The 15200-nt window shown below is 37.6% G+C and overlaps 1 protein-coding gene across 1 annotated transcript; it reads right to left on the bottom strand.

Moving 5' to 3' along the window:
• Positions 1 to 6816: 6816 nt before the first annotated feature.
• Positions 6817 to 14878, bottom strand: LOC144437551 (coactosin-like protein). The gene is made up of 4 exons (XM_078126508.1): positions 14625 to 14878; positions 14337 to 14419; positions 13681 to 13838; positions 6817 to 7701 (listed from the first exon to the last, which is right to left on the bottom strand). The coding sequence occupies exons 1-4, from the start codon at positions 14696 to 14698 to the stop codon at positions 7591 to 7593; spliced, it is 426 nt and encodes a 141-aa protein (XP_077982634.1). The 5' UTR covers positions 14699 to 14878; the 3' UTR covers positions 6817 to 7590.
• Between the last annotated feature and the right edge of the window lie 322 nt (positions 14879 to 15200).

The raw sequence follows: 15200 nt of genomic DNA, 5'->3' as shown, positions 1-15200 counted from the left end.
CGCGTCACGAGGGCGTAACATTAACAAAGTTGAGTCTCATTAGTGTATTATTTGCAAGAAATGAGAGACAATGACAAAATGTTAGAGCATGAAGCAAACAGAGTAGTTTATTCTTTTTCCTTGAATAGAGTGATAGTGTAAGTACAAATGAAAATAATAAGTACATACTACGACAACTGATTCGGTATGCTTTTTACAAATGTTCCCACTTCTCATGGTTGAGAAGTCAGGCAAACAGATAACCAACCTTCGATACCCACGATGACAACAACCTTGAAGCTTCAATCATGATGACAACAATCTTATATAACCAGGACAACAGCATAACAACCTATGTTAGGTAACCATGATGGCGACAACATAACAACCTTAGGTAACCATGGCGAAAACACAACAGCCATAGGTAACCATGGAGAAAACACAACAACCTTATAGGTAACCATGGCAAAAACACAACAACCTAAGGAAACCATGATGGCGACAACACAACAACCTTAATAGGTAGCTAGCCCCAGCCTGGTGACAATAACTTTGCTTCAAATCGGAAGGTTAAATTTACCCCCCCCCCCCATAAAATGTACATGTAGAGTATATAGAATGTATGCTCCCTCTGTTGCTACAGCTCATTTTTCTTTTTCAATGTTTACAATTTCTTTGATTTCAAGGTGGCTGTTTCTGACTTGTGTTTGGTAATATCCATGGATACACGTTGACCCATAGAAGCAGCCTTTTCTTTCTTTTGTGCAACCACTGCCATCCGTCGCTCTTCTGCCCTTCGAAGCTTGGCCTCCAGTTCAAACACGTTTATGGGTGGTAGAGCTGCGGACTTGGACTGGCGTATTTTCAGAGGTGGCAACCTGACTGGCTTAGAGATATCAAATTCAATTTTATAGGCGATGTTTTTTCGTTCGCCTTCGACAGCGGTTTTCTGGGTTGATCCATCTGGATAAACTAAATTAAATTTAAAAAAAAAAAGCATTTACTCTTAGACTAGGAGTATCCGGCATAGCTCTATCTATCGTATGTAATAATGTTAATCATAGAATTCATGTAATATAACGTTAGATCAGTTGAACTTATTAATTTTCCTGTGAAAGTAAACCTTCTACCAAGACGTGAGTTGTCTTGAAAATAGACAATCAGACTTACCCACACTCCGCTGAACATTATCACCAGCATCCCGGGTAGTCTTGGTAACAAAATGATCAAATGATGGCGATTGGTTGCGTGGTCCAAACATAGGTAATGGGGAGCGCAGGGCGTCAGAAGTTGTCAAACCACCAATTGGTACCACTTGGCCACGTTTCAGTTGAATTCGTTCACGTAGTCTGGAAAACATTCGGGCAATCGACCCGAAACAACCTACAGAACCATTTGCTACTGGCACATCGCCTACAGCCTTCTTGTTTTTACCGGATAAATCCGTTGGTTCGGCTGCAGTACCATCCTTCTTGGATTCCGTCATCAGACCAGATGTCTGTAAGTGTTCACTTTGAACCCTTACATTTTTCTTCCCTTCTCTCTTTCTCTTTGTCTTCTTTTTCTTTCCCTTCGGTTCACTCCACCTAATCCTGTTGTCAGCACGATGTGGCGCGGTAGAGTTGTTCACATTTTGATGCTGTGATGTGGGTTTTCCACCCGACTGATCTAGGTCGATGACTTCAATTCCGTCGTTGGAATCACTGCCTTTAACGAAGATGGACGTAGTAGCCATGATGGCGTAGAATTCAAACTAGGAATCTACCCGCTCATACAAGATCTCCGGACAAAGACATAGGTACGTGTGTACAGATGTTCTGATGTCCGTGGTGTGATAAACAGAATACGCGTTGACATGCATAGAACATGGAAAATTCGTATCACCCTTCTATACATTGTTGTACGCATTCGAAATATGCCGTGGTTGGTGATTGACGCGTTGGAATGTTGGAGTTTCGAAATGCGCCTTTGTTGGCGCGCGCGTTGGAATATTGGAGTTTCAAGATCGAATTGTTGCTAAGCCATGGAGCTTCCTTTGTACGTACATTTCAGTCTATAGATAACTGTAAAAGCTAATTCTGTACTACTTCTGCAAGGACCAATTTCGAATAACGAAAAAGTTTAAGACAACTTTTGATTTAAATTTACTGAAACACAACTTAATAGTAATTATTGATGGTTGGGCATTTTATCTTTTGGGATTGATGATGTGTGAGAAAGGGGTAAGGGGTCGTTAGTCACGCACCTGGTGTAAGAAATGTCGGAAAATTTTGCAATTTTGCAACTTGGAATCTGCGTAATATACATTGTCAAAATTATGGGGTCAACTTCTATGTGATGATTCAAAGAGTGTGTGACATCTTTACGTACTAATACTTACAAAACAAGAGTCAAAGGTTACATGATGAGTCGAAAAGGGGAAGTCAAAACTTAATATGTATAATTGGTGCGTGACTAAAGACGTCCAAGTGAAATCCTCGTTTTTTGACGTAATTTCAAACCATGAATACGTTTTTAAGCAATCGACGTTTAGAATGCATGTAATTTCGAAGTTGGTTTTTGGATGTTGATATCGATTTTTGAACATTCGGGGTTTTTTTTGAGACTCATCGAAAATCAAAACATGAACCGTGTTTCACTTTCTTCAGTTGTTTAGGGGGCACTTTTTATCGCTTCATTATTGCAACATTTGTGCCACTAGGCTCGAATCAAAGAGACATTGCAGGGGAGCGAACCGTTAATATCCCGTCGATCATCGGGCATGACGTGGCACAACAAATCGATAGCCCCACTTTGAGTACGAGGTAGTCACACATAGGGTATAATAAACTATCATGTCAGAATACTGGTTCAATGATATTTTTCATAAGTTTTAAAAGTTCTATGCTTGTGAAATAGCATCTCCCTGCCAGACGACCTGATGTGGTGTCGTCTTCATAGTAATCTGAGGTTAAACACAAATGTATAGTAATGACTATGTTACGTCGATTCACCCAAAATGTGCTGGAAAGGGGTGGGTTTTTGTGCTCATTAAGTATGAGAAAAGGCATTCTTTTCTAGGTTGGAATAATTTTTGAAAGACCTGCCCAAGTTCAGGGGTATATTTTACTTAAATTTTGCTCACAAAATTCGTTGCATTCTCAAAATTTCCTTCATTTGTTATTATTTCATTATTCAAATAATCAATTGTTTTGATCAGGCCTTAGCTATTTCATTATACGAAGTGTCGTCTCAAGCATTACATAGATCAAGGGTCTTGAGCTCCGTAAGTTTTTGGGTGTGTGGAATGTCTAGAGTTTGGGTTTACCGTTTGGATTTGGAAATCTCAGCAGAGTCACCTGATTTCATTTTACACAGTCTAGTTACGCAGCCGGCCCCTCCCCACCCCGTCTAGGTCACAACACAATTATATTTAAACTATATAACACCGTCGGTATGACATTACAATAAATACATTTGATTGAAAAATAACGCCGACGATAACTCACTACCTAAGAACAATTCTTGTATAATGTACAAACAACTGTCACTGTATGGGTGGATGGATGGCTGGTGTCAGTTAGTCATGCAATATGCGCCAGAATCGAGGTCCCGCCCCAAACATTGATTACAAATTTACGGGTGACACTAAAACGAATGACAACCCGAATGACAGAAAACTAATAACAGCATTTACAGTGTGTAAACAGTGGAATGACATCCTTTTCTGTATGCAGTTAGTTGAATGACACCCTCTGCATTGTAAAACCAGTGGAATGACAGCCGCCACTCTATAAATTAAATGGAATGACAGCATTTTCAATGTTTTGGAACTGGAATGACAACATTTCCAGTATGTAAACAGTGGAATGACACCCTTTTCTGCAATTAGTTAGTTGGATGACACCCTCTGCACTGTAAATCCAGTGGAATGACAGCCGCCACTCTATACAATAAATGGAATAACAGCATTTTCAATGTTTTGGAACTGGAATGACAACATTTCCAGTATGTAAACAGTGGAATGACACCCTTTTCTACATTCAGTTCGTTGAATGACACCCTCTGAACTGTAAAACCAGTGGAATGACAGCTGCCACTCTATAAGATAAGTGGAATGACAGCATTTCCAATGCTTTGAAAAAGGGTGTTATTCCACTGTTTACATACTGGAAATGTTGTCATTCCAGTTCCAAAGCATTGAAAATGCTGTCATTCCACTTAATTAATATAGTGGCTGTCATTCCACTGGATTTACGGTGCAGAGGGTGTCATTCAACTAACTAATAGCAAAAAAGGGTGTCATTCCACCGTTTACCCATTGTAAATGCTGTCATTCCAGTTCCGTATTCCAGTTCCGTAGGCAAAGCTCATAAGCTCGCGCAGGGTAGATTCATTTGTGACCGGTTGCCTGGGCCAGGGTTGATACACTTGATTTGGGTCATTTTCCAGGGGTATTGACCATCAAAATTTATTTTATTGAATGCCATCTAATTCTCTTTACTAATAAACTGTACACGTGCATGCGCAGTAACTGCATAATGACGTCATCATTCTGAAATCTAGAAAGAAAATAGAACAGTTGTTTCAAAGAAAGATCCAGAACTGAAAGACCAGCAAAAGTGATTTTACTCAAAGTCCAATATCTGGACGACAGGTTCGTCATATTGTTGGTATTATCGACGTTTGACATGACTTGGATCGACTTCAAAACTGAAATTCTATGGACGAGCATTAACATCTTCTAGTCAATTTTGAAGAAACTCAGTTTCTTTAAACTGTACATGAAATGGTTATGATTTCTTTAGCTATTAATTGTGTTTATTTTAGCCTAAAAACAAAGGGAATTGGGTTAATACTCCAAAATATTGCGTGCATCGGCTAGAATAGTAGCAAAAGTAGTTGTTTCTCTGTTATATAGTCCCTACCCACTGACTCGGTTCGGATTACCGAAGATCACCGAAGGCCCCGAGTGTATCAACTTTTTATTAGGAAAGTGTAATGAATAACTAATTACGGTCTCAGTCAATGGCGCTGCTGACCCTGTGTTATTCTCCCGTCTCAACTTATTGTCTAACAATGAACCCAAATACGTATATAGAACTACAATCTCATTAAAGGTAATATGTATATATTCGAATCTATGACCGTCGTTGCTCGAAAATTATACAACTTGATGCAAAAGGAAAACGCCCGTAGAGGGCGTCATTCCAAAATCGATTTTCGTTATATTTCCAGCGTTTTAACGAACTGAGCAGATCAGTCGTGTATTGATCAATGCATGGATCATCAAATTCGATGTCGTCGTTCAGCATATGGTGCAAAATCTCACGATACTCAAAGATGTGTAAGTCTATTAGCCTCGAGAAAGTCATATTATGTTTTACAAGAACTCATCTCAGTTGGAACTACTCACTTTCGGGGACCTAATTTACTACTAGAGGAAGTTGTAGAAATCGCGAAAGCTTGTGTGTCATGACTTTGAAGGTATTTTTGAAATCTTCTCTTCGATGATTTACAATATGAAATAAAGTCCAATTTTCAAAATGGAAAGAATATAGATTATATTTGTTTTCAAAGAAAGAACAGGCGATCCGCGATTTCAGGCTGACATAGACCAGGGACTTGACCGTATCCCTGTCAACGACTCTAGCTCTCCGCATCAAGCCGAGAGAGCACATGGATAAGTTTTTGAATTTGAAATTACTACCAGCAACTGCGATAGCTCTGCAAAATTAGATATGGGTCTCATATTTACTTAAGCATTTGTAATTGAGCAACTTCCAAATTTAAGTTACGTGTGACCGCGATTACATTGTAGGTTTACACAAGATCCACTTAGATGTAAAGTAGATGACGTCACTCAAATACTCTGAATTAATTCTAACTTACTATAATCTTTTTTTTCGGGGGGGGGTGCTGCCACCGGGCATGCAGAGCTGTTATAAAATAGTCCTGATCAGTACGTTCTTGATAAATCATCAACACACAAAACACAATATGTAACCCTTAAAGTAGTTTGTGGAATAAATTGATCATAATTCACGTTAACACTCGAATTTAGGTTAATTTCAGTCGGTGATTTGTTTTATATATTCGAATGTGGTTAAAGAAACTTCGTTGAAATTGAATTAGGATTTACATAATCTTAATGACATCACAAATTATATGCAAATGAGTTCATAAAAATATCTGTAGAACGAGGCTAAATGAAAACTTGAGAAATGTTGACATTTTGGTTTACGAGGGCAATCTGAAAGCGTCTATAAAGGTCCAATTATATACCAAAGTTTCAAAAATAGGCAGAGTTGGTGTTGATTTATCAAATGTTCAGAATATCTTGTTGAAATTGCAATTTGTGTATAATTTTTTTTATCATTTTCTCTGAATTTCACACCGTTTTGGGTTATTTGTCCTCTAAATACATAAGGAAAAATGTTCAGGGTCCAAGTCGGCAAAGTCCGGCAAACCAAGTAAGGTTGAGTATAGACCCTCCACCAGTGGGTCTATTGGTTGAGGTATTCGTTGACTGGTTGGACACAACCATCTTCCCGATAACACCATATTATAGATGCGTCACTCACAAAGGCCACACCCATTGACATCACCATCACCTAGCAACACGCCAAACACAAACACAAACACAAACACAAACACAAACACAAACACAAACCACAACAACATTCAGCAGTAACTCCACCCAGCTACACTCCTATGGTTGTACATATGGCCAAGCGTGAGTGATAGTCATGTATTGATACCCAATGAAAATTTAAACACACACAAAAACACAATATTATAATATACACAAATAACTGTTGGAAAATTCAAGAATTTTTAATGAATTTAGAATCTGGTGAAATGAAACTAACATTGCTCAAATGTAAATATATTTACTTCTAATTAACATAATTTAAATCAAAGTTATGAGTACTCTCTTTCTGAAAATACCAAAGACGTGGAAAACTAAATAAACCATAGACAATTTTCTACGGTTGAAGATTTTATTCAGCATGGTTTAATGAAACCTTTGTCAATTACAGTAGCGTCATAGTCATCACAGTGACGTCATGTCGCGTGTCAATTTCAGTGACGTTACAGCAACGTCAGTGACAAATCGTGACGTCATAACTTCCGTGACGTCACTCATTCAAATGACGTCACCATTAAAATATATGTTTGACTTTTAAAATTTCCAATTACAAATTTCCCAGAAAAAATATTTTGCGGCAATGTGTAAGGTTTTTTGGCCAATTGCAAGGTTATAGTTTGAAGATGACATCGAAAAAAAAACGCTTTAAATACCACCGGGATTAGGTTACTCTAACACTTTGCCGCATGGTAAGATTGAAATCGGAACATAATTTATTTCAGAAGTTGGCATTCACTAAATTTCCTTCAATAGTTTTATCATCCTGAAAATAACCAACAACAGAATTTATTCATTCAACGCTATTGTTTGAAAACTTTTTTAAGGTGACAAAAACACACAGTTTTACGGAGAGAGAGAAAAAACGAAAGAAACTAAAAAAATAAAATTAAACGATGATGGCAACATGTTCTGATGAGACCATGGATGACCACACGCATGCTGGCAAAAAAAGAAAAGGAAACACAACGTTGCTATGGTAACTATCTTGCCCCAGTGCCGTAGTTTGCACCACCTGCCTTTTGAACTTCTTCTTTGATAAGGTCTTCTTCAAGGTCGTTAAGGTCACTGATCATAAGTTCTTTTGCGAAATTCTGCAACAAAAACAAAACAAAACAAAAACCGGATGAAATATTGAATGTTAAAAGGTCTCAGACAACAACTCGGAGTCGTGTACATGCTCTAACTTTGTATGGGACGAAGAAATTATTATGTAGACTGTAAGATACGTCATGTCGTTCCGCCCTCACCGGCCTCCTTGATGTGTGAGAGCTCCCCGTCACGACGTACCTTAAAGGTGAAAGTTACGAATTCAATACGTTCGGTTTCTTGATCTGTACGTATACACCTAGTTTACAAAAGGAGGACACCTGGTATATATCTATGCCAGCTGTATATATGAGTAGTATTATATACTATGCAAATTAATATTTAATTATCAACAAAATGCACAGGCCTCGGATCATGTACTGCATAGTGTTCCATTGTCAAGACTGATTTTTGGAAAATGTACAAAAAAAATTAGGAAAATATATGTAGGTATATTGTGTATATTCTCTTGCCCGGTATATATGGATGTGCACGTACATGTATATATTGTATTATGTAAATTAGAATGGCGTCGACGATGGTAGATTCCCAGTCGTCCGAGCACAACACGATATACACAATAATGAGCATCAAGAACTGTGTAAAAAAATCAATTGCTAACGTATTGAGACGCTTTGACTACATGATTAAGCACGACATTGTTTGTATGTTCATTTCAGGATGTCTATTTCAGGATATGCAGGTGATCGGTGTATAGTTATGCAAGTCAAGTGTCGGAAGCATGTACATTTCATTCACAGTCGTTTGATATTGCATTGTTTAAAACCACAGTAAGGATGTTCAGATTTCAAAAGGCAACAATCAAAGTGTATCACTCAACCGCTTTCAGGATGTTTAAGAATTCAAAGGTAATTATACGGTTTTTCACTCAAGATAATATAGGGAGAATTTAACAGACGTGTGTCACCTGTTCTATCACACAGATGGTCGTAGTGATCACGTTTCATATTTATAACATTCAACTGAGAGGCTAGTTTTGGTTTCTTTGACATTCTAATTTATCAAATACAACGTCTACATTCTTTGGGGTACCCGCATAGAAAGGGATACAATATTTGCTGCCCAAATGTGTCACTTCTTTTCGTGAAACAATCCCTAAACATGGGTCAACTTTTCATCTGAAAATTCACTAATCATGGGGTCAGATAGAGTCGCTAACGTCTTCATGTTTTACAAATACTGATAATTCACCGACATATCAAAGTGAACTACAGACATCCACTATGAGTAACACCTAAATGTCAAAAATCACCTCAAGTAAAACCAAAACTAAATAATCGCAAAATGGAAATGGCAAATTCTACCATGTCAGGTGTCAAAAGACGAGCACATTATCCTTCTGAATAAAGTAAATTGAGTCAATCCGTTGTATTTTTGAAAACCAGTTTTCGACCTTTTGATGTATTTTGTATATATTAATTTTGGACTTCGAGTTATCACACCAAAGCATAACTGATTACAGAGAAATATCAACGAGGAGTTAAACACAAGTCATTCCCTCCCACTCACTATTTCAGATGTTGTTAATCGGACTGTGTATCTACTCATTTCTATGAAATATTTATATTAGGGGTATGGAATGTGTTGTATTTATACTGGACACCTTTCAATCTATTGCAATATTTTGTATTTGCACTGTGACACTACAGTAAATCGAAAATATCCCCGGTAATGCTACTAGAGTCGTATGACTCATCGACGCTACCTGGGTACGTGTTGAGGGCGTAATTCATCATGTGTGATTATTCAGTACGCAATCAATTCATTACAGTTCACTTGAGTCTGTCGTCTATAATCCAACGATACTAATGAACATGTCGCGTCAAATTTGTTCTTCTTCCGTTTTACACTCTTTGTAAAGAACCGTGTCGCATTTTGATAAAGTAATCAATTTCCCGAATTTGAGAATTATGCAGACTGTTAAATAAATTAGATGAAAACGGTAAAATTAACAGAGACACAGAATTCTGGACTTTGAGCAGAACATAATCGTGTGTTCAAATATTATATCAAACGTCAACGGCTTGAGGTTTGCAAGGAGTCGGCAAATGTTTGCTTAGTAACATGCATCTATGTTGACGACGTTATCAAAGGGACATTGCTATTTAATAGTATTGTATGGGTTTAGTTTGGGGTTGGTGAATGGTTACAATAGTTACATCGACATGTTTAGTCTTTTATTTAAAATACTGTTTACTAAAACGCCTACAGTAGATAAATTTACATTTTCGGTCATGTCGATTTTTTGTGTGCATTTTTTCTCTTCACATTTTGTATTTCGAAAGTCAAAGCTTTTGTCTGTCTGTCTGTCTGTCTGCCTATGTGTGTGTGTGTGTGTGTGTGTCGGTATGTAGTCTAGATCTATCCGTGCCAGTCGTCGTATCGACTCATCTCTTGACCCCGAAATATCGTGCGATTCCATGATGCCACGGATAGCACTAGGCTAGCAGGTATGTATGTATGTGTATATGTGAGTGCACAAAACCATGTTTTCAGAATAAGCGACCGTAGAATTATTTTCATTCATAATATGATGACATATTTGTGTTTATATTACAAATAAAACATTCAAACAAACCCGGACAAAAACTACACGTAGAGAGAAGGAATAGGTTACATGTAAACAGTTTAAGAATTTTCATTCGAAACGTCAGAGATTAACGTTTACTACTTTATGTTAGGGACTGCATTATCTTTTGACTTCTGCACCAACATATATTTTACTATATCTTGATTTTATCACGAATTCTACAATTAACATATCGCTCTATCACAATTAGTGAATTAGTATCTCTACGACCCCAGGCCTTCTGTGGTCGTTTCAGAACAGCCACAGGTGACATTTGACCTCTGGTGAGGTAAATCTAATTATCAGTGACTTGCAAATATCTGGAATTCAAATTATGTGGGGGGTTTTAACTAATTAAACTACATGATGGTTCGACTGCCTGGATATGACAACTCCTCATCGAATACAAAATCATTTTGTCGGTTATGTCTCATAGCCTTAGGAAAAGCTGTGACTGAACATGGGTTATAAACGAAAGAGTGTATATTTTCATTACTGGGTAATTTGTAAATTTAAATTGATGACATTTTACGTTTCGTTACGCTAAATGTCTTTATAATCAATTGAGAAAAAGGCCTGATTTATGGCGTGTGAAATCAACCAGTACCCAAAACATAGAAATCAGACCTCTAATATGCTGTATTGTTATTTATGACACTCGCAACAGTGACACTACTCGTTCTGGAAAAGCAAATTACCCACGTCTGATATAAAATTTGATTTATACGATTGCGCTTAAGAGTATATAGACTTATATAGTTTCTACGTACACGTGTGCGGTCTATGGTTGTCGTGTACTACCCAAAATAAAAGCTTGGGAACGACTTGGAACTGATTTTCAGAATCAATTTTCAATTGTTTTATTATATCATAGTAGATGTTGAAGTTCATTATTTACAGATACATCACTTCACCCACAGATTGAGAAAAGGAAGTATATTTTTTTTAAACCACCAGGAAGTCAATGATATAATAATGGCGCCGCTTCCCGTTACATGTATAGCGTGGGTGGTGAGAAGATCCCATATCTATCCCAATAATATTGACACACATTCCACAACAATGGTTTGTCTGACAAATTCACACCCTGCAACTCTCAATCATTCAAGGTATTATCCCAATAATATTGTTTCAAAAAGTAAAAAGAATAAATATTTAAAACTATCAGTCATAAATATAAATATGAAAAAAAAGGTTATAGAATTTGTCATGTACAAGCGACAAAGTTCCCTATATTGAAAGTCCAGATTTTTATCTGTGAAGAATGACTTAGGGGTCAACAGAAGGTCGAAATGTCTATTGAAGCCTGACTGACTGACTGACTGACTGACTGACGACTGATGATGAGACAATCCAAATGAGATACATGGTGGCGAGCTTCGAATGACCAAGTATATATACAGATTGGGATTCTGTATCAAAGTACTATTTGCAATCGCCTATTATGAGGTGTATGTGTGGTGACTGTGAGATACAATCTGTAAACTGTTCACGTGGTATGTCGGTGTAATCCTGTTCCGAGTACTGTATGCTATCAATCTGATTAAAATCTGATGTTAGATAGGCTGGTTTTCCTGTATTTAGCTTTATTCCATCGTTATTGCGTCTTTTACGTTATTTTTTTTTTTCCTGGGCGAACGCCTTTCCAACCCAGGAAAAAAAAAACTAACGTAAAAGACGCAATAACGATGGAATAAAGGTAAATACAGGAAAACCAGCCTATCTAACATCAGATTTTAATCAGATTGTGTATGCTATGTACGGGACGTGGATGCAGATTACCGATCAGGAAGTCAGTGCCGCACCTTGCGACGTGTCATGACCCGATCAGTTTACACATGTATTCGTCGGCACGACTATCTGAGTAACGTGACATTTACATGTATTTTGTTTTATTTCAATTCATTTCTCCTTATTTTATTTTACGCCATTTCATCTCATTTTAATTATATATGTATATTTTCTATTTTATTTTATTTTATTTTATTTTATTTTATTTTATTTTATTTTATTTTACATACATACATACATACATACATACATACATACATACATACATACATACATACATACATACATACATACATATAAGGCATGCATTTCCCGTTTCTATCAATTCAAAGTGTGATTGGTGGATATATTTTTGATACCACTATGATACGGACAATACCTGAGACTGAGATTCCTGATCATTATAATGAACTTTGCCAATGACCATAGTGTTAGTAACCACGCCGCTGTATTTCGAACATCCCAACGTTGTAATTCAAAACTGATATATGTAAAGTGACAATGGACCGACTTGAGATCACTATTTTATCTAAATCAATAAATACTTGCATAAACCTTATCTCGTATTATCGTTGTAACTTGTAGTTACGATAGGTTTATACGTTCACATATCTCTATACTATGGTCACGGTGAATTTGGTACATCCAAAACGTATGTCATTGCATTCATTCATTATAATATATACTTGCCCAACTTTTATGTTAGAGACATCACGGTTACGATTGATAACAATTGTTAGAAAGATATAAAATTGTGTAATTGTTGAGATGAAATAGTCAAATAAGACCACACATTCACACTAACACCCTTCCTCAGTTATCCCGACTCACTTCTGAACATTACTAAAATTCGGACCCCCCCCCCCCCCAGCCCCGCCCCAAGAGCTGACAAATTACCCTGTTGGTGTTCTCAGTTCCTTGTCGCAGATCTTGCTCAAGGTGGCTGTTCTATTCATTTATTCAAACTACTACTAGTACACTCTCTCACAAGACCATCACAGTTTTTGGAGAAAAATCATCCACAAATTTTGTTTAACTTAGTCGGGAAATCCGCTCTGATAAAATCAGAAAAGCAACTTGAAGGCCATTGTCACTAAAAAGGGAACTACTCATCACGTTCGATAATGTAAACGAATTTGCATGGAGTATAACTTCCATGGTAAAATAGAAGCTATGCCATGCCATGTCAGGAAGTCACCGTTCAAATCAAGTCTGAGAAATATCTCTATTTTTTTACGAGGACATATATAAAAGCAGAACTGCAGTGAGACTTTGTTTGCTTAATTTTCTGATGTCTTGATAGAGCGATCGATCGAAAAGGTCAAAGGCGTAGTACATAAAACACCCTGCTGTCACTCAATGACACCATGCCTCGATGAATGGGTACTTCCGCAGTGTCAAAGGACATTGTCACTGAGTTTACGTAATAACGGTGCAAGCACGATGCAATGTGACCCCATTCTAATGTCGCCTGGCATGGCGGATGGACGGACGACGACGCCAACGTAATTTTTTTTTGCAAACATACCAGTGTATCCGTCAGAATCACACCAGGAAACTAGCGTACAGGCTCAGAGTAAATTAACGTTTTAATAAAACTCACCTGAATAATTTGTTTAACGTGTCCCTTATCTGTGCTCACTTTAGCTTTCTTGAGAGGACTAACTTGATTGCCGATCCAAGTAATGAATGTAAACTTGGCACGTTTACTCATCTCATCGCCAGTCTCGACACGAAGAAACCCGAAGGCACGCTCCTCGTCTGAAATACACAGAAACGGTTCACAGTTATTAATACATGTACAACGATCGTGTATGCGTGTCAACATCCATACATGTAATGATAGGTAAGGTCAACGTTTCATGTTCCAATCAACATTATTCAATATAAACACAAGAGAATCAATGAAATATTAGCAAACAAAATGATAACACAATACCTGCACATAAACGGTGAATAGACTAACACGAATGTCGCATAGAAATTCCACATAACACGAACTGTACATACACTCGCCGTGAAATTACTTCAAACATAGGCTATTAAAACTCTCAATACATTGGTAAAAAGCCCCTTTCTACATCTCTTTTATTCGATCAGAACAGATGAAAAACGTGTCTGTATAAAGGCTATCCTAAAAACTGATCAAAGGTCAACAAATAGTTCTATAGAGGCGTTTCCCAGTTCGCGATTTGATTAAGGAATTTTCTCATCGTAAAATGTGTGTATGTTTTATTCTTACTATTGTGTTACACATACCTGTAAATTTCGACTGGAAATCTTCGAATTCCGTTCCAGAACAGTCGTGTCCAATACCCGTATCATTATATTTGAACACCGCCCTGTAATCAGAGAAAACGTTAAAGTGTTACACCTCACCTGTGTTAAAACACATATTGACATCGCAGACTTGAGCCCGGGCGATTTCTCTTCACAGGTGTCCGTTGTATGTATGTTCGACCGTTAGTATGTGTCCAACCGTTAACCGTATCATGAGGTGGTAATCACCTCCCCTCCCCCCCCCCCCTCTCGCCTGCCGGCACTTACCACTTTGTCTCTGTTTTATCGTCTCTGACATCATTGTAAGCTTCATTCAGCGCTTCTCTGTCGATTGTTGCCATGGTTTTCTGTATTTTAGAGTAAAAATCGGTGAAAAAATCTTGGTCCGTATGCCTGAAGTCGTATGTATCCTGCTGAGGCTGCGGGTGTGTGTGTACTAGTATACTTGGAACGGTGAATGACTGGGAGGGGCTGTCAATGAGCAAAACCGGTGAACAAGCCGGGTGAGTCACGTGGCATTAGCCTGATGGAAATCGACATCAGACAATGCCACTGACATATATGGTCACGAGAGATCTGTGGCTGTTAATACGTGATACATTATTCATTATAGGCATTCGAGACTGCGCAGAAGAGACCACCTGTCATAGTGTATATACGGTTGCTGCTTTTCCGAGTCAGACTAATTTTCCAATGGACGGCCTGGAGAATATTATATTCAATGTGAAATAACATAATTGAATAATAAATTCTGTCATGCAGGTGTTACTGACACAATAGATACTTCCTTTTCTACTGCCTGCGAACAATAACATACATGAGTGTGTTGATTATGATACAGGA

Source organism: Glandiceps talaboti, chromosome 7 (genome assembly GCF_964340395.1).
Source record: "Glandiceps talaboti chromosome 7, keGlaTala1.1, whole genome shotgun sequence".
Lineage (NCBI taxonomy): Eukaryota > Metazoa > Hemichordata > Enteropneusta > Spengelidae > Glandiceps > Glandiceps talaboti.
This window is presented reverse-complemented; position numbering and strand designations above follow the sequence as displayed.